The sequence below is a fragment of the Sturnus vulgaris genome, chromosome 15 (genome assembly GCF_052056855.1).
Source record: "Sturnus vulgaris isolate bStuVul1 chromosome 15, bStuVul1.hap1, whole genome shotgun sequence".
NCBI lineage: Eukaryota > Metazoa > Chordata > Aves > Passeriformes > Sturnidae > Sturnus > Sturnus vulgaris.
The window spans coordinates 11320859-11341291 of record NC_142257.1 but is presented as its reverse complement, the minus strand read 5'-3'; the positions used below and the strand labels follow the sequence as shown (position 1 = coordinate 11341291).

The following is a 20433-nucleotide window of genomic DNA, read 5'->3' as shown; positions in this document are numbered from 1 at the left end:
TATTTGCAATCATCAAGGTGTGAATTAAGCACGTGTTTCTGTAGATATTTATTTCCTGCTCTAGGCTGCTTCAGATAAAGCTGTTCTCTAATGCATTTGTAATACATAAAATGTGCTGTAAATAAGTACATCAGCCAACTGCTGGCAGCAGCTTAATTCCTTCAGGGGAGAGAGTGAGCATTAAAGCTTGCGGCTAGTTCTGGGAGCAAACAAATCTCCTTTCCTCTTAATTTCTTCCTACCTCAAGCCCATCCATCTGTACTTGGTGGCTTCCCATCCCTGGTAAGCATGTCCTGGCATGGGTGTGGATCTGGCTTTCACAGACACAAGAGAGCCAAAGAAGAAATGATGCTGCCAAAGTTTTTAAGACACGCTGTGAAGGAATGGTGCACAGTCTAGTTACATACCTGAATGTCTTCTATTTTGATTGGGGTTGTGGGATGGTAGAGTAATTGAATTGAAGAAGAGCAGAGAGAAGAGTCTTCTTTTTTCCTTACAAAGATGAAGAAAAGCCCTGAGTATTTTAAATATTTTTGAAGTCAGCATGTTTTTCTTTCCCCAGAAGCTGATTGTTTTTGTTTCCAGATGATCAAATGGGGACAGTAAATCATAGAATTACAGAATGGTTTGGCTTGCAATGGACCTTAAAAATTATCTAGTTCTACCTCTTGCCTTCCACTAGACCAGGTGCTCCAAGCCCCATCTGGTCTGGTGTTGGACACCTCCAGGGGTGGAGAGTCTACAGCCTCTCTGGGCAACCTGTGCCAGGGCCTCACCTTGCTCACAGGGAAGAATTTGTCCCTAATATCCAATTAAACTTTTCCTCCTTCAGCTTAAGCCAATTCCCCCTTGTTCTGTCACATGCCCTTGTGAAATATCTCTCCAAGTGACCTTGTGTCTTTTCAAGGGAAAAGTAACTTCTCACATTAAAGGTGTTATGCTCTACTTTTAGATATTCCAGATCAAGTGATACGAGTTTTCAAAGCAGATCAGCAGAGCTGTTACATCATCATCAGCAAAGACACTACAGCAAAGGAGGTGGTGAGTCATGCTGTCCATGAATTCAACCTGACAGGAGCCCCAGAGACCTATTCCCTGTGTGAGGTGTCCGTCAGCCCCGAGGGGGTCATCAAACAGCGGAGGCTTCCAGATCAGTTCTCCAAGCTGGCTGACAGGATTCAGCTTAATGGACGGTAAATTCACCTTTGGCTCTTATTTGGCTTTCAGGATTGAAGCATTGTATGTTGGAAAAGACCTCCTCGATAATAAAGCCCAGCATCAGGGAGGGATGTTTTAATTAAAATAGACAGGTCTCTGTTGGAAGCACAAGCAATAGGACTACCATGGTACCAGCACACAGTACACTTCCCTCTCTTCTGCGCCCAAAAATCCCTCCCTAAATCTACAGCAAGCTTGCTTAATGACAGCTAAATTTAGCAGATCAAGATAATGTATATAGTGGTTTACACTAAAAGAAAATGGTTGTATTTGTTTTGACATTTGTACTTGAGAATTAAAGTATACAATTAATTTCTTTCTTAGTGTCATGCTGCAATGAGCTGATACTAACCTGAGATAAATTCTTCCTTTTTAAAGTAAACTGTTCTGAATCTTTCTGAAATGTTAAGTGCTTTGGTTTTATCTGATGACCTGATCCATTCTAGAAGAAAGTTTATTAAAGTAAAATATTCTGTACTCGTCTTTGCTAGTCAACAGAGGGAATTTATGAATAATGAACTTTTGTGTATCTGAAACTGATTTACCTGGGACCATAGAATGAATTTTCCAGATATATTTTCATTTCCTGAATATTCTGTTCCTCATATTAGTATTAGCAAATATTAGTATGCCACACTAAGTTTATGGAAAAAAACACAATAAATCTGTGTAAGAAATGTAGAAATACTTTAATAAGAGATGTCTTGGAACAAGTGTTTTTAAAAAGCTATTTTCACTGCTAAATTTAGAAATGGAAAAGTAACGGACCTTTTTCTGAAGGTGAACAGTACAGCGAGTCAGTGTAAAAATATTAACAAATAGCTTTTGAAATGTTTGTTTACTTAAGTAATGGTGTTATTTTACATTAACTGAAGTACAAGGTTATGTTTTCTCTTCTTGTCTCTGTAATGCTCACAGTGATCAGTATAGGTCAATGTCTCTGTGTTCACAAAACCTCTGAAAAGCATCTGTAATATGCTGTTGTTACCCAATTATTCTTCAGGTATTATCTGAAAAACAATATGGAAACAGAGACCTTATGCTCAGATGAGGATGCTCAAGAGCTACTTCGAGAGAGCCAAATTTCCCTCCTCCAGCTGAGCACCATTGAGGTGGCCACTCAGCTTTCCATGCGGGACTTTGAATTATTCCGCAACATTGAGCCAACAGAATACATTGATGACCTTTACAAGCTGGACTCCAAAACAGGGAATGCTCACCTGAAACAGTTTGAGGATGTCATTAATCAAGAGACCTTCTGGGTTGCCATGGAAATTTTAGCAGAACCCAACCAGCTCAAAAGAATGAAGATTATTAAGCATTTCATTAAAATTGCTCTCCACTGTCGAGAATGCAAGAACTTCAATTCCATGTTTGCAGTGATAAGGTAAACTACTTCCCATTTCTCACATCTGATTGATGCTGCCACAGGCAATTCTGTTAATCCAAACAGAAGGGAAAGAAATGGGAATATCCTGAGCAGACTACCGTTGGGGCTGGGTGTTTTTCCAAAGCCAGGCTGGTCAGAGGTGGATTGTCACTGCAGCCTCTGCCCTGTCACCTCAGCACTTCAGTCCTGTTGCGGTGCTAGGTGTGACAGTGATTTCATTGGTACTTCTCAGGAAAAGAGAAGATGGGTACAAAAAAAGCATTGTTTGATGGATGAACTGCAGAAACCTACCGGAGCATTGTGTCATATTCTGTGACTTTGGCACTCAATTTCCCTTCTTTTTGTCAGTCATTATTACTTTTCCAGGATGCACCGAGTCATATATGTGATGATGAGATGACTTTATTCCTTCCATTGTAAGGACTTCCTCAAATCAGTCTTGTTTTGGCTTCATTTTCCTTCTCATTCTCTCCTGCTCTCATTCTTTCATCTGCTTGCTACTCTATATTGTTTTCTCCGTCTTCGGTTGCACATTTAAACTTTCTCTTCTGATTTATACTGAATGCTGCTGCTTTAACAGCATGAGTTCAGCATTTCATGTATTTGCAATTATGTTACACCCAGCCTTTACTGTAGGAAAAAAAAGGCACTGTGATTCATCAGACAAAGATCTGGATTTGTGCTGTATCCCAGCAGCATTGTTGGAAACACGATTTAAAAATATTTTCTCACATGTCTAACCAGTTTATCAAGTGTATTGACTTGTGGTTAGTCATTAAAGAATTCATTAATTTCTGTGAAGGGTACTGGACAGTCCTTGAGTCTGCGGCTGCTCATTATGTGGGAATACAAATACGGATACTGATTTATTTATTTATTATATTCTACTCCCTAATTTTTCTTGGTTTATTGTAGGCAAGGAAATTATTCTTTCTACTTCTCAGTTAAGTCCAATCAGACCATGACTAATGTGGTCTTTTGTCCAAAAAAAAAAAAAGGCAAATAAGTTAGTTTTTGTTTTATTTCCAAAAGAATATGTTTTGGTTAACATATGGCAGAGGGGTTCTCTTTCTTGCCTTGCCCTGCACAGCAGTTTAGTGCCATATGTCTCATGAAATAGGAAGATAACCATCCTGGGGTAGTATGGAAAAGAGGAGCTGAGGGCTGGCATATTGGCATATGTTTGATTTTTTTCATGTCAGAGAAGGCTTTGTTTGGCATAGCATGGAGAGAAATTTGTCTAAAAAATAAACCAAATACAAAATAAGTTTTTGATTAAAAAAACCCAAACCTGAGAATAGCAAATTCAGTGATAGTGTAGCTCTGGATTTCCTAAGCACATCCCTTTCCAGTTCTGCAAAGATGAGGACTTTGCAGTTATTGCAGAATTTCTTGAGCATAATTGGTGAAAAGTTATGATTGGGAGGATGGATTGAATTTATTTAATGTTTCTATTTAATGGGGTTTTTTTTGCATCAAAATAATTCTGTATATTTTTACTTTTATTTTATTAGTGGGAATGAGGGCACTGTTGTAAGTTTTAGCTTATCTACTGCTTCCAGTTCTCAGTCTGTTGCTCTTTTGTAAATGCTCTTGTCTGAAGCTCTGAAGTCAGAGAATCACAAAATGATTTGGGTTGGAAGGTACCTTAAAAATAACCTTATTCCAACCCCCTGCTATGGGCTGGGACACCTTCCACTACACCAGGTTGCTCCAAGCCCCATCCAGCCTGTCCTTGAAAACTGTAGAGACGGAGCATTGACAGCCTCTCTGGGCAATTTGTGCTGGGACCTCACCACCCTCACAAGGAAGAATTTATTTCTAAAGTCTCGCTACTTCTGCTTGGGGTGAGCTCTTCACTGTTCTCATTTCCTGTGCAATCATTAGTTCACCTCATGCATGTTTTTACCATTTTTGTTCTTACCATAGCATACACTTTTACAGGACAGAAGTGGTTCTTAAATAGATGTCAGTCCTGTGTTACAGAGATATTATTTTGGCAGTAATTTGAAATTTGAGCAGTCATGGTTTTTACAGTCCTTTTTAAAGAGCGAAGGATTATTGTGATGAACTTGTAGCTTGCTATTTACCCAGCTTCACAGTTAACCTTCAGAAAGCTATTTTTAATCCTTAAAACAACCCCCCAACTCTTCAATTCCTTCTGAAAGGTGACAATTCTGCTCAGAGCTAATAGTGAAACGTTTCTGCCTTGCAGTGGGTTAAATCTTGCACCGGTAGCTCGTCTCAGAGGCACTTGGGAAAAGTTACCCAGCAAGTATGAAAAGCACCTCAGAGACCTTCAAGATCTTTTTGATCCATCTCGAAACATGGCAAAGTACCGCAACATCCTCAGCAGCCAGAGCATGCAGCCTCCAATTATCCCACTTTTCCCTGTTGTCAAGAAAGATATCACATTTCTGCATGAAGGTAATGTCAAACAGAGAGAAAATAAACGAAGCACTGAATGTACTTCAGCCCATTCTTCAGTGCTCAGTGTGTCAGTATGCGTCTAACAAAGCTGCTACCAGTAGGATTCTTTTGAAGGATCCTTTGTAGGAGTAAAATAAAATAGAACTGGGAATGCCTAATGGAAGAGGCTGGTCCTAGACAAAAATTAAAAATAAAATGCGTGTTTTTAATATTTTGAAAGCAATGCTGTAATCCTCCTCAGCTGTCCTAAGGCTTAGGATGGAAGCACAGGTGAGTGTGCTGTCTGGTAGCTATACTACTTCAAATATAATCTCTTATAAAAAACTTGTTGTTGTAAAGTTTACAGGTTTTCATTCCATGTTATGACATGCATACAGCTCCAGTGATACACCTCCTGCTCTTGCTTTCAACATTTTCAAGGGACTTTGTTTAAATGTTTCCATTTTGTTCCCATTATACAGAGTCCTGTTCACAGCTGGTTGAGGTGAATTTCCAAATACGCTTAATTCTTGGTTGTGATGGTTCAGAACTATTTCAACTTCTCTCCTAATATGAATGTTGTTAATGTCAATTCTGTATTTATATTATTTTAACATTATGCAAGTGAATCGGGACATAGTTCATGTATTCCTTTTTCCTCCTACTAACACCTGTTGCTTTAAAAATAGATTAACAAAAAAATACAGAGTAGTCCACGTGGGTTTGATTCCATTAGTGTTTTGTCAGAGCATCGTGTTTTCTTGCTACTTTGATTAAGATAATTGTGTTGATTGGGGGATAGGGAGGGGAGAAGGGTAACAAGGGAAGAACTAGAAGCACAGTGACTGTTCAGAAATATTTATTACTTTTTTTATTTTCTTATGTATGTGTTTCAATTATGTAGGCAATGATTCGAAAGTGGATGGCCTGGTAAATTTTGAGAAACTCCGGATGATTGCCAAAGAAATCCGCCAAGTTATCCGCATGACCTCGGCAAATATGGATCCAGCTGTGATGTTCAGACAAAGGTGTGCAATGGGAAGGGCAGTAGCACTGAAGGGGTCTCAGTGTGGAGGGGATCTGGGTCTCTGTTTGCATCAGCACGCTGATATTTCATTGTGTACCTCATCATTGACACCTACCATCAAACCACAACTTTTATCAAATTATGGAAAAACATGATGCTTCCCAGACCTGCTTTGAATGACTAATAAACCAATTTATTGGCTTTAAAAAACACAGAACAATAGGTTCTAATTTTAATGATACATATTCTGCCAAATAAAATGTTAGTGTCAGTAGAGTTTTGAGAGAGGTATAATATTACAGGGTACTATATTTAGGTATGAGAGAGATAAAAAGCACCTAAATCACTGAAGTATATATCTGAAACGTTGTTTCAAAATAAAACCCCACTGATAACATATTAAATTCAAACGAAATATTTTTATTTGTTCTAAGCACAGCTTGTTCCACTTACATAACATTTAATATGTTCAGGCTTCAGCAGGTGGAGGGTGTTTTCTTGGCTTATTTTTCTTACTTTTTAATTTTTATCTTGATGCAGAATATCTCCAGGCTTGGTGTTAGCAAAGTGCAGAATAAAAGCAACATAACTTCTAATCTGGTGCTGATTAGCTCCAGATTTTATTTAATGGAAATTAATTATTTCCTGCATCTGTTTTCTTCCCACTGGCTTAACTAAAAGCATCAGAGGCTCTGTTATGTCCATACAGGGTTCTGATCCTGTAGGTGTCTGTGGGATGGGTGGTGGCCTCACTTCTGCCTCAAATTAATGGGCCAGACCAGACCCCTCAGGGTGCAGTTTCCGTGGGGAGTTGGGTCATGTCTGGTGCTGAATAGCCACATCGCTCTGATTCAGAAAATGACAAAATACTCTCTTGAGCTTCCCACACCTGCGTGCACCCCAGCAGAGGAGAGCTCTCTGAACACCCTGGAGGGATAGTGCAAGTAGGAGACACAATGAACAGTTTTTGGCTGAAGTGTGCTTCATCCACCCAAAATTCCAGTCACCTGTGTAGTTGTGATTCTCTCTGATGTGTGAATTCAGTAACATCTTTGCAGTGGAAGGAAATAGGGCATGCAAGGATAGGGAACATTTATAAGAGCATAGATATTTGCCCTGTGGTATTCCAGTGGTCAGGATTCATAGAGGATCATCAATTCTGTCTGGTTTTTGTTTGCAAGGCTGGCTATCAGGAAAGATTTTTTTTCTTAATTTTTTTTTTTAAATAAAGGCATTTAAAGCCAGCCTGGATTGGGCTCTGAGCAGCCTGGTCTAGTGGAAGGTGATGGAAGGTGATGAACTTTAAGGTCCCTCCCAATACAAACTGTTCTGTGACTCTAAAAATGGCCCAGTCTGAGCCAAAAATAACGGATCCTGTTAATGTTATTTAAAGATGGATTTGTTTCACAGTGGAGATTCACCTTTATACAGTTGCATTGGAATTAGCAAGATTTCATTTTTAGTATAAAACTATAAAGTGAATTACTGAGAAGTTGTGATGGCTTTTCAGAAATTTTGGCATTCACAGCTGAAATTAGTTAATAAATAAATTTCCCTTATAGCCCATGCACTTCCGAAGACCTTATGAAGTGTAATCATTAAATAAATTTAATAGTCAATAGTTACCTTTAGTATGTTTTTCAGAATTACAGAACACATCTGGATGACTTTAATTTAAATTATGCACACTGCACACTACTTAGGCATCTAATATTAGAGATAGTGCCAAACATTAAAAGAAAATAATTCCATGTTTTCATGTCATTTATATTAATTTTCATTGCCTCTTGTGTTTGATCTATCAGTTTCTGTTACGAAGCACCAAATAAATGCTTTTGAGGATGAAAGGTCAACAAAAAAAGATGTGTATTAATGGTAACATGAGACTTGCTCATAAGTTCATTACCAATTACAGAGAGCGTCTAGGCTTTCAAGGATTGTTTGGCAAATGACTTGTTTTTCAGCCAACAATCAAGAGAAAACTGTATCATGAACTTGAATATTGATAGTGATGATTTCTCATACAGTTTCAACAGGCCTAATGCAAAGAATAAATTAATTTAATCCCATTTGCAATATGAATGAGTTGCACTCCATCAAATTTGAATTTGACTTACAGAAAATAAAAGAAATTAATGCAAGTTTGATTTTTTCAATTCATAGGTTAAACGAAATCTGATAGATATTAAAGTATTTGTCAAGTCTTGCCCTTGCATTTCATGAAAACATTGTGTTATTGTTTGAGAAGAATTTGGCTGTATAGAGATTTTTCTTTTCTGTTCTTTCCTGTCTGCATCTTTCTTCCTGACTCTCAACTGTTTTATTTTTCCTGTGCTTTTCTGTTCAAATACATGCTTCAATGTATATGGCTCTTGCTTACAGGAAGAAGAGGTGGAGAAGTTTGGGGTAAGTGTAGAGCTGAATGCAACTAAGATAAACAAAGATTATGCAATTCTTAACATACTGCATCCTCCTTGTTAGTGCATGCATCTGAAATATAGCATGCATTTTATTAACCTTGCAATAAATGTTTTTTTAAAAACAGAAGTAAGGGGTTACAGCCAATGTTTTACTGCAGCTATAGGAATTCTGAGTTGCTTTTGTGTAGTAGATTAAGTTGTTTGAGTTTTGGCTTTGTGCATCAAAAAAAAAAAACCTGCTGTGCAGTTATATTAGAAGGCAAACTATTTTGGTAAATAAATAAGTAACTTGCCTTTTAGCATATTACAGAAAAGTTGAAGCCATTCTGCATTTTCAGCTATAAGGACACTTTGTATTGTAGTAATGATGTAGTAATTTCCTCCCTGAAATTTGTGTTCAGGCAAACTTCAAAGTATTTATTTTTAGTATATGTTTAAAATGTATCTCACATTTCCTGCATCAAAATCCTTGTTGATACCACTAAGTGTGTTGGTTGTGTGAGGTGTGGATTATGGAATAACTAAAGATGAGAGTTCTGATGTTGGCCAGGGATGTTCCTGCCTGGTCCAGGGCAGTGTTTTTAAAACTGCCATTGTAGCCATATTTTATGTGTTGTGTGTATTTTTGCCCATAAAGTGTTACCTGTGCGCCTTTGCATAGCAGTGATTGGGACAGGGTCAGGACTTGGGCTGGTCATACTGGGGTTAGCAGGTTTGGATACTGATCCCTGATACTGGTGTGAATGCCCTTGGCTGGCAGCATTTTGTTGAGCATTTGGTGCTCAATAATCAACTGCTAACAAGGCAGCTCATGGGGAGAAATAGCCAGGACCCATGGAGCCACTGTAATGTTTAATGTTTTTTTGGAATTACTGTGAACATAAGGGAATAAGGAAAAGTAATTGTTAAAGGAAGTAGAATTAAATTGCCTTAAAAAGTCAAATCCGGACTTGAAAGAAAAAGAAAACAGTGTGTACATAAACCATAAAATATTTCTGTCATTAAACATAAACATAACTCTTCCTGATCATTATAGAATAGCTTAGCCATCAAGAGACAGGAGTGTCTCCTTGGTTTGAATAGCTGTGAACACTTCATCATTCCTTTTGCTGCTCCTTATCTCCAATTACATTACTTTTTTATTTAATTAAGCTATAAATTTCTGACAGTTTTTAAGCTTATATTTTCTGTCAGAATTATTTATTGAACATATTTGAAAATATTGCAGTCAGCTGTTTCTCAACATTTATTTTCTAAGCTCAGCGTACTTGATTCCTTGGATTTTCTCTAACAACATGTTTCATTCTGACTGCTTTGGCCATTATTGCTCTTCTGTGCCTGATGTTTATTCTGCCACTTGTGATTCTGTAAACACACAAGATCTTGATAAATGTCTTCATGTTGAATCATTAAAAAAACCCGGTATAATCACGGACAAAGACCCTCTAACTAATTAAAGTTAGAAAGTGGTATGTTTATTCACCGGCGGGCGGCACAGGAGTCACCTCCGAAAGGCGTGACCACCCCAAACAAGGTTCTTTGCCCTCTATTTATTCCCCAAGATCTTACATACAATACATATGCATAACCCCAGCACCTCCCATCCCCATCCCATATTAAAATGAGCCCATTAGTCCTTCACGTGTGCGCAGCTCTTCTCTTGAATTGGGTCGGTGGTCTCGAAGTGGGTCAATGGTCTCGAAGGATGAAGTCAGGAGAGTCTTCATCAGGTCTCAGTGACCCTCTGGCACGATCCAAGGCTCCGTGCTTCATGGTTAGCAGTTTACTTATTTTACGTTCTTCTGTACGTAAATTTATAATAGCAGATAATTATACCAATTAGCTCTAGCCTCAGTATCTAGTAATTATTAACCTACCATTTACCTACCTAACTTACATCTTGGTCATGGAAACTACTTCTACTCTTAGCAAAAATCTTAACTTTTTAAAACCATTATTCAATGTAGCTTTAAAAATATTCATCTGAATATTTAAAAATCTGAAGACAAACCCAGTTTTGAATAACTTTGACATTTTCCATTCGATTTTACATGTGACTTATACTGTGATATTTATTTATTTAAAAATGCATCAGATCTGGTGTGGCTGTAGGATTTTGGCAGTTGAAGCAAAGGTGACTGTTTAAACTATACCCAGATCAGTTGTTTGGCCACTCTTTCAGTGTGAATAGGAGTGACTGTCAGGGAGAGTAACTCACATTCTTTAACAATTACAGTATTATTTATTTTTGCTTCAGTTACTGATAGATTTGAGAGCTCAAAATTAGGAGTATTGAGGAGCATCCTTTTTCATAGATGCAAGTCTGTACAAATCTGGGTATATGTATATCATCACTGCTTTCCTCACCTTTTTGGGGATATGTCTTTTTAATGAGCTGCTCTTCTGTGAATGTTTTTAGTTAATTGAAGAAAGAAGTTAAGTGTGTAATCAAATGCACTGTGTACATTTAACATAATTTGGCCCTTGTTTAACCATTATGAGAAGGTCAGTTTTCTAAGAAGGTTGCAGTGGTCACTTACTTCTGTGCTCAGCTAAGTGCAAGAAGTCTCTGTGTAAGCCTGATGCACATAGTGGGTACCCAGTTCCTTAAACCAACAAAGGTAGCAAGTTTGTCCAGTTTTTGAATCTACAGTTGAATTCGTAGAGCTGTTAAGGTTGGAAAAGACCTCAGATCATGAAATCCAACCATCAACCCAACACCTCCACCATGTTGACCACTAAACCATGTCCTCAAGTGCTCAAAACATGTGTTTTCTTAATACTTCCAGGGATGTTGACCCCACCACTGCCCTGGGCTGGCTCTTCCAGGTCCTGACAACCCTTTCCATGAAGAAGTTTTTTCTAATATCCAATTTAGACCTCTCTTGGCACAACTTGAGGCTATTTCTTCTCATCAGCTGCAGATCTTGCAGCACAAACCTGTGATTCATTAGCTGAGCTAAATGAGTTCCACACGCAGCATTATCCCTTGTTCTTCCCAGCTCCACATTTTCATATGCAGTCCTGTTCTAGACTCAAATTGTTGCTCTCAATTTCCCCAGATCTGTTAAGACAAGTGTCATTTTAATGCTGTTCATCTTTTTTAACTCATTTGCATCAGCATGCACTAGCCCTAACTGAAGATTATTGGTATTAATCTACTTTGGCCTATGCTACTATAGCTCTTTGTGGCTGTTGTGAATTGAACCTTTACTGCTTTTATCTTTTCTCTTGTAGGTCTCTGAGCCAGGGCAGCATGAACTCAAACATGCTGGACGTGCAGGGAGGTGCTCACAAGAAACGTGCCCGCCGCAGCTCACTACTGAATGCCAAGAAGCTCTATGAGGATGCCCAGATGGCGAGGAAGGTAAAGCAGTACCTGTCCAACCTCAGTGTAGAGACAGACGAAGAAAAGATCCAAATATTGTCACTTCAGTGTGAGCCTGCATACAGCACTTGTAAGTACAGTGAGCTAGAGCAGCAGCATGATCTATGGCATATATAAAAAATGTTGTTGTTCCTTCTCTAGAAATACTCTTTTAAACTTTACCTCCAAGGAGAAAATACTGTAGTAAGTGTTGTTTTTTTTCATTTTGTGTACTGAGAACTTCAGCAAGAAAGCATGTGTGTGCGGGGAGACGTGAGTGATGGCGAGGGAAGGCATGCAGACAATCAATATGATTGATAAAGCAAGCTCCGTTTATTTGTTACAATGGCTTTTTATACACTTAGCAAGCAACAGGTACAGCTGTCACATTTTGATTGGTTGCATACAGATTTCTGCCTTCTTGCCAGGGTTCTTCCTTGTTCTCATGAGAAACTTCTCTGAAGTTACATAGAGCAGGATGACAAGATTACAGTGTCCTTGTCATATCAGCACGCATTGCAATACTTGCAAAATGATGTTCAGCCTGTCTTATTCTGAACAAGGGGATTGTTCGAACAATGCTTCCAAAGACCCATGACCCTGATCAGCAAGCCATTCCTCAACATGTGTGTTCATGTTCTTGTTGAGCTCAAAAAACGTCTCTGATGTTTTTTATTTTGACCTTTAGTTCCTAAAGCTGTGTCTCTTTCCATCAGTCTGGCAGGAAATTCAATAGCACATCAGCTCTGTTGGTGCCCCGCTGTCCTTGCACAGAATTAGGAAAGATAAAAGTAGTGTTTACCATATGAACGGCAAGAAATAAGAAGAGACAAAATCAATATAGAAACTGCAATGAATTGCACCATAGAATAAATGAAGGTTGTTGAGAAGTTAGGTCAATATTGACTGATGAGTTTGAAATGGCTTGATAGTCACAAATTGAGGACTACAGCAGGACAGCTCTCATAATTTGAGCTCTCATCAAAAAAACTGTTGTCTGACCTGCTGTCTTACACAGTTCAGTAAATTCTTATTTAGAAATGAGAAATTATAATTGTGTTTTATTTAAATACTCTAGCAGTTTTCACTTTCTTGAAAGGCAGATTTGTTTCAAAACGGATGAGTAACAACTATGCTAAACAAAATAATATTTCCTGCTTGTCTTTTGTCCAGATATGGCATTTTAAGGGTTTTTTTGTCTTCAAATACTGTTTTGTCTCTGATGAGGTAAGTCCAAACATGACTAGGAGATGGCATCTTGAAGATAAAATTTAAGTCCTTGCTGTTAGCCAGTATTAAGAATGCAAATCCTTGTTATTCCCTAAGATGCCATCTTATGCAAATTTTATTTTAGCAGTTAATTTTAAATAGCACTGAAGCAGGAAACCTGGAAGTGGCCATATTTAACTCCCTTTTAAAAAATACTAAATCCTTCATGTTTGAACTATTGATGATCTGTGTGCAGTCATGACAGGTACTAGGCCCAAGAGAAAAACATAAATGTTATCTGATTTTTTATTTGTTTAAAAAAATAAATTAAAATCTTATTTGCAAAGTGCTAGCCATAGATATTTTGAAGTAAAAATGGGGAATATATATTGACTGTTTTATGTAGTTAAGCAAATCAAGTCCGTATTTTCTAAAACATCAGAAAAAACAAAGAAGTTTAAGTGGATATATAAATGAATATTAAGTAGAGTGGCATATTATTAAACATACAATTTTTAAAAACTAGGGGAAAAGCCCAAAACCCCAAAACCCACAGGTAGTAGATTCAGTTGAGATTATACTTGTTACACAGCTGGGAGAAAGATATTTGAGGAGTGATGTGTAGCATGAGGGAGCTGCCAGCCCCTCGTGTTTTTAAATCTGGTGGAGTGAGAGCACTGACATGTCCCAGGGATGTCTCTTCACACTTGTTTGGATTACCCACATTCAGGGGTTCAGCTCCCCCATTTCTTACCTCAGTAATAAGCTTCTGGCCTTGCTTGTGGTAGGAATGAGCAGTAGTGGCACTGCAATCCAGAGTTTTCCAACAGAATATAAGGAGAAATCAGATTGCCTTAACTTCAGTCTGTGAATTGCTGTGTGATTAAAGCAGAAGCTGAAGCAGTGCCCTGTGCTGTGAATCACTTGTGCCACCTAGTGAAACATACTATGCCAGTTGCAAAACCACGTGATTTTGAAGGAGGTGCTGTTATGCAATTGCACCTTGCATGCAAACATTTAAAATACAGGCTTTTGGTAGAAATAAACAATTTTTAAAAATCTTTTAATTAAGTACCTCTATGGCACTTTAAATAATTTAGGGATTTTTCTTAAAGCTCTTTCACACATCGTCTTCAGTGTGATGATTTTGTAGTGTTTGGACTAGAAATGGTTTACAATACAGTTTATCTTCTTTATACAGTCATTCCTTTGTCTGGATGGTTATACTGCAATAATCCTGCAACTGAAAGTGCTAGATATTTATATGCAGTTTTTCCTTACAGTGACAAAGAATTTAGGTGAGAGAAGAGGAGGGAAATCCTCCGAAATGTCTCCAGTGCCCATGAGATCAATTGGCCAAACCACAAAAGCCCATCAGCATCAACAAAACCGAATGAGTCAAGTTCTTCAGGTCCCAACTGTGAATTTGTACCCCAGCAGGAAAAAGGGACTGACAAAGGATCATGTCACATTCAGTGAGTATCTTCAGTTCACCTGGCTGGGGAGGTTTAAAGATGTAAGTAAAGAGGAGGGAGGAGTTCTCTTGTAGTTGGGTGGTTTATGTGAAATACTGAGATTCATGAAATAAATTAATTTGAAAATAGCTGGTGCAAATTGCTGGAGTTTAAGACAGTGTGCTTAGTCATTTGCACAGTCTTTTATAACGTTCCTTAAAACCGTTAACGTTGAAGTGCTGTCTCCAAATATGCTCTTGCTTCACAAAGTCTAATATATTTGGGTGAAATCACAGACATTTATTATTTTAACCTCTGGGACACCATTTTAACAACATTATGGTCAAATGGAGCAATATATATTATTGGTTTCTCCTAATGAACATAATTTTTTTTGTCCCTGAATTTGCTAGTTGCAAAGCTGTGTATTCTTTATTAAAAAGCTTTTTTTCTATTTACATAATGATTGTATCATTTGAAAGATGCAATTGTGGGTTATTAAATGAAGTTAGCTGCAGTCAATAACTGATATGAAATTATTTTATAGTATATTGGGAATCAACATAATTTAAAATAGCTTCAGAAAACAGTATATTCCAGCATATAAAATACTGATTCCAGTCGGTATTTATTTCAATTCTCCTCTGAAAAGCCTGTGCAGTTTGACAAGTTCCAGAAACGTTTCTCAGAGATATTTCTTCATTCATGTGTGGTGGTCCATGCTAATCTAACAAGTTATTGAGAACTTGAAATAACTCCTCAGCACCGAGTCCTCTGCAGGATGGTCAAATAGTGAGTAAGGAACACCAAACCATGTGTGTGACACTGGTTTTGCTAAACTGGCCAAGCTGTGGATAGTGCCTATGAGTGTTGATTTGAGAACACCTACTTGTGAAGATCTTGAACTGACCTGGTGGCTCTAACACATGTAGTTTTTAACATAGTCCCAACAATGCCATGGGAAAGGATTTCCTCTGAGGTTTATACTGCACATAGTTGGGGTTCTTTTTAACATAGTCCTTTGGCAAAACCACAACGAATTTATCCATTGCAGTGGTTCATGTTGGGATATGGATGTTTCAACACAGTGCAGATGAGTAATCAGCAGTAGCAGTGCCCACAGCTGATCTAAATTTAAGTGGAGACTGCCTCCACATGCATAATTCTCTGAGCATCTGCTCCTCTCTTTGCTGAATATTCTGATTGTTCAACATGGTGCTTATATGTAGTTCAAACAGAAATCAGTAATTCAAAGGAAGAATAATATGCAGTAACTGATCCCATTGTTTTCGTAGGTACAGGCTCTCCACAGAAGTCATTAAGTTTGTCTGAGGAAGTAAGTAGTAAGAAACAAACAGATGACAGTATGTCCATGGTATCTTCTTTACACTCCAGCCCACCTGCTTCTCCTCAGGGCTCCCCATGCAAAGGTACGTGTGGGACAGCATCAGTCCCAGGAACTGTAGCCTAAACCAGGGTGGGCAGTGGCAGGAATATTTGTTGATAATGGCACGTAAGAGAATTAGTAGTTTAGAATATTCATGTCAATAATAGAATAATGTCTTTCTGTGAAAAGACATGGTTTTCCAACGTATATTTTGGACCTTTAAGTCACTTAGTATTTGAAAAAAGAGAACAGTTGTTGTCTTAAAATACTGCCTAAGTGCTTTTGGCAGAATTCCCAATAGATCTGAAGTGCTGGCACCTGCTGTCATGCTAGTTTGGATTTAGGTGGCCACTTAAATAAATTGGATTCGCAAACCTGAGGATTTCTTGAAGACAGCAGTGTTGGACAGAAATTACAGCTATTGAGACAACTTTTGATCTTGTCCAATGTAGCTGGAATACAAGGTAAATAGATAGAGCTGGAGATGGAATGGTGTCATAGTTCTTCAGGACAGGTGGTTTAGGTTGCTGCAGAGGTAGTGGATCCATCTAAATCCTTGAGTTGCTCACTGTTCATATTTTTTGTTCTTGTGCACAGGGCTTTGTATACATCCCTGTCTCTCATGATGCCATGAGAATCCCTTTATTTTTGATGTCTTCATCTTAAAAGACGTGCACCACTTCATCATTAGTCAACCTTGGATGGAAATTCATTTGAAATCTCTTAAGACCACTCAGTAGCCAGCCCACGTGGTTGGTGTTGAATGGCGTAAGGCCTCTCTCCCTCCCTTCTGTGCTGCTTTGACTCACTGATAGCCCAAAGCCACTGCGTTGGCATGACATGGCATGGCATGGTGACCTGCTGCATCTTCTCACTCTTCTCAGTGGAAGATCAGGCTGGTCCATCCACTTGTGCCTTCACAAGATCCTGTTTCCTTTAGGAGAATGCCACTTACTTTACTTAAACACAGCACATGTATAAAAAGCTTAAATACTTGGGTTGCCAAATCTTGCTCCACTGAGCATAGCTTATAAATATGTTATTTTTGTTAACATTTACTTGGTTCTTGGAAAATAATGTTTTGTTTCTTAGGAATTGTTTCATTAATTCAACTTGCTTTCAGCACTGATCTCATTTGATTGAGGTGATCTGTACTTTGTTGTATGTGTTGTGCTAACAGCTCATTGATCTAAATTAGGTGTTTCCCAGACAGCTGAAAGACATAATTTCAGGCACAAACACATTCCACTTAATCTTAGATTTCATTTTCTTTTGAGCTATACTCAAGTGATACACAAATAAGATTGAAGTAAAAGGATTTTCAATTTGGATGTTATTTTTGTTGTTATTTATCTCATCATCTATCAACATCTGTCTGTGTCTACTTCATTGTAGTTGGCAACATCCAAAGGCCGGATAACTGCAGTCAGATGAATCTCTCTGGCTCCTCCTCATCACTGGCCAGTGAAACCAGCAACAAGAACAGTGGACAGCGCAGCTATGGAATAGGTGGGGCTTATTTACAAAAGCAAATTTGGATGATTTGCCAAGCTGGAGAGAGTTCTGAGAAAAGTGCAAAGGTGGACAGAGAGAAAGAGAGTAGCAAGGCAGAAGCTGAGCATGAACCTACAAAAATAAAGGGATTCCGGTTTAGAAGACTTAGGGAAAGAAGCTTCTCCAGGGAAAGAACAGTTTTTGCTGCAAAAAGGGAAGCAGAGCCCACTGAAGCCTTAGAAAGCAGTGGAAACCAAAAGGACAAGGACATTGATACTCTGAGTACAGCAAGTATGTGTAGCAACAGCAGTGTATACACATCCTACTGCCTATGCACAAGACCTAGAAGGAGGAAGACAATATAATGTATTTTTAAAAGGAAGACTGATGTCCGTGTTGTGTCCAATATCCTGAGTTTATCTAAGTCATTTCAGCATTATCCATTTACATGTTTAAGATGTTTAATGTGCTTCCCTTCCAGATGTTTGTCAGTTCTTTATAGCTAATCACCCTTACAGTGCAGTGAAGAAAATAATGTGAAGTTTAGAAAATCAAGGAACAGGTACAGTGTCAGTTCAGTTACTACTTAGTGTGTCACAAATCCAATGAAACAGTTCTGCAACATCTGTTAATTAAACAGTCCCTGATACAGTGTCAGTGGAATGCTCAGTTCCAGCATTGGTGTGTATTCCATTGGTCATATCTTCTGCTGTCCTTTTCAGGCCAGTAAATGTGTATATTTAGTCTGTTCATACACATGCCGATTTTTTTGGCTCAGCTTTCAGATAGTGTTAATTTCTTTAATGAAGGGAAGCCCTTTGTCCTCCATATAGTTGGAACACTGCGAGGACATTTCTTACTGCAGTACAGTTGTCTGTAAAGAGTCTCTTAAAAATTTAAAGAGTCTCTTAAAAAATGTAAAGGATATAAAATATTAGTTATTGCCAAATGAAGGGAAACTGAAATTTAATCTTAAAAAGGCTGCTCTTAAGTGCATCTCAAGATTCAGTTCTATAGTTTTATAGTATTGATATTTTCATATTTGCTCTTAAAATCTTACAGCAACAATCAACGTTAAGCTTTGAAATCTCAAATGATGAGCTTTATGCTCAGTGGCTGTATCCAGTGTCTCCATCCATATGCCATACTGTATCATCTCTATATTGTTTATGCACTTAAGGGCATCAGTCTTCTGTATGAGGTTATGTTGGCTTTTACACTGCCTTGTCATTTTACTTCTTCACCTAATCAATGTAAATATGTGGCAGTCTCACTAAAAGGCACATATGCAGAAATTTAGAAAAAAAAAGCTTGGTTGAGGTGTTATATAGGGGTGTATACTTTATTTGTGTCTGAAAGAAGTTATTTGAGGGTAAGCCAAGCAGAAAAAAAAACAACAAAAAAACATTATCCATTTTGCTCTGTGTCTGGTGGGGCGTTAAGTTGTTGCCCTTCCGTGGGAACAGCACTGGAATCTAGTCCAGCTCCTGCCAGGGTTGTACTTCCTGCCTTTGCTTCCTTCTCTGTTCGTTTTGGAGCAGATAATAAAACTGAAATGGACCATATGGCTAATCCCTGAGTGCTAATAACTATATTTTACCTTAGTTAGTATCTCCTCCTCCATTGCCAGAATCTTGTTTTAAGTCTTGCATGGCAATATAGCAGAGAGATAGTGGGAAGTGTGCTAGTTTAAACTGAAGGAGTCAGCGCTTGCAGAATTGGAAAGACCTGATCTGCCCACCCAGTACTGATGCAATAGGCTGCTGATTCAGGTTGTATGGTTTAAAGCTGGTGCTCTGGAGAGTAGTGGAGTTGCAGGTGAGTTATTGGTGTTCCTGGACTTGCATTAGTAAATCAGTGCTAAATGCTGATAGATGCTAAAAGCTTTAGTACACTAAAATCCTCAGTGGACAGATTGTATGTAAACAGGGTTTGCTTGGTTTTCTTCTAAATATCCTCGCTATAATGTGTGTGTCAATACTTTGTTGTCATATGTTGATCAAGACATTCTCCTCTCATCTCCTGTCTTGTACTTAGGCTACGCCCTAATACCTTCCACTAAATCTGACAACTTCTCGGACTCCAGCCACAGTGAGATTTCATCCCGGTCCAGCATCGTGAGCAACTGCTCTGTGGACTCCATGTCAGCAGCACTGCAGGATGAGAGGAGTTTATCCCAGTCTCTCATTGTGGTGGATTCAGGTGGGGCAGAGAGAAAGGAGCATCCTCAGGCACTGACAGATTGCAGCCAGCCCTGCTTGGGGTAAGGTGCAGCTGGTTCTGGTGGGGCTTGGTGTTCTGGTGTCAGAAGGGGTAAGGACACTTTGGCCAGGACACAGCTGTGCACTCCAATCTGGTTATTAAGTTTTTGCTGGAAGCTGGAGCACTGGCTGCTGTGTGTGAGCCTGTTTCCATAAGAAGCTTACAATATTACCTGGGGGAGACAACTGCTTGTTCCCATTGATGGGGTTTAGCTGGATATTTCTTGCAGGAGACTGGGAGCTTGTTAAAAGCCAGGATGATGCTTAGCAAATTAGTGCCACGGTGAGAGACATCAAAAGAACAGGATATGATCAATTCTCTCTGAGTCAGCAGTGCCAGTCACTTAACATGCTCTAATGTGATTTATAAGGATTTTTCTAATTATCATTTGTTGCTTAGACTGGCAGCTTTCTGCCACTATCTTTCTGACAGTTTCCATGCAAGAGGACTTGTTACTTCAGTGCAATGAGAATTTGTGCAGAAATGATGATTCGAACTGGAGGCTTTTGGATTTTCTTGCTAGATGTAGCATCTTGATCCGTAGGATCTAACATCTCCTAATATATCTAGGAATAGCATTGTCTGTCCTCAGTTGTCATGGATTCAACTAAATGAGAGATACTCCTTACATTTCTCGTTTTTCCAGCACATGGAATCATAGAATGCTTTGGGTTGCAGTGGACCTTAAAGATCATCTTGATCCAACCCCTCTTCTTTGGGCAGGGATCAGGGTGCTTCCAACCCCATCCAACCTGGCCTTGAACAGTTCCAGATATGAAAAGAAAAGAGTAATTCA

At 38.6% G+C, this 20433-nt stretch overlaps 1 protein-coding gene across 15 annotated transcripts in view; it reads left to right on the top strand.

The window, feature by feature from the left end:
* RAPGEF6 (Rap guanine nucleotide exchange factor 6) overlaps positions 1–20433 on the top strand; it is a 128750-nt gene that overhangs the window by 97324 nt on the left and 10993 nt on the right. For 7 of the 15 annotated variants that reach the window (XM_088173744.1, XM_088173731.1, XM_088173738.1 and 4 more), the window contains 10 exons: positions 953–1193; positions 2222–2605; positions 4824–5035; positions 5922–6045; positions 8427–8450; positions 11702–11922; positions 14324–14515; positions 15790–15924; positions 17277–17390; positions 19413–19638. In XM_088173744.1, the coding sequence (XP_088029870.1) occupies positions 953–1193; positions 2222–2605; positions 4824–5035; positions 5922–6045; positions 8427–8450; positions 11702–11922; positions 14324–14515; positions 15790–15924; positions 17277–17390; positions 19413–19638 (1873 nt within the window). The remainder of the gene's footprint in view (positions 1–952; positions 1194–2221; positions 2606–4823; positions 5036–5921; positions 6046–8426; positions 8451–11701; positions 11923–14323; positions 14516–15789; positions 15925–17276; positions 17391–19412; positions 19639–20433) is intronic. The other 8 variants (XM_088173743.1, XM_088173735.1, XM_088173741.1 and 5 more) reach the window with 3 other exon arrangements.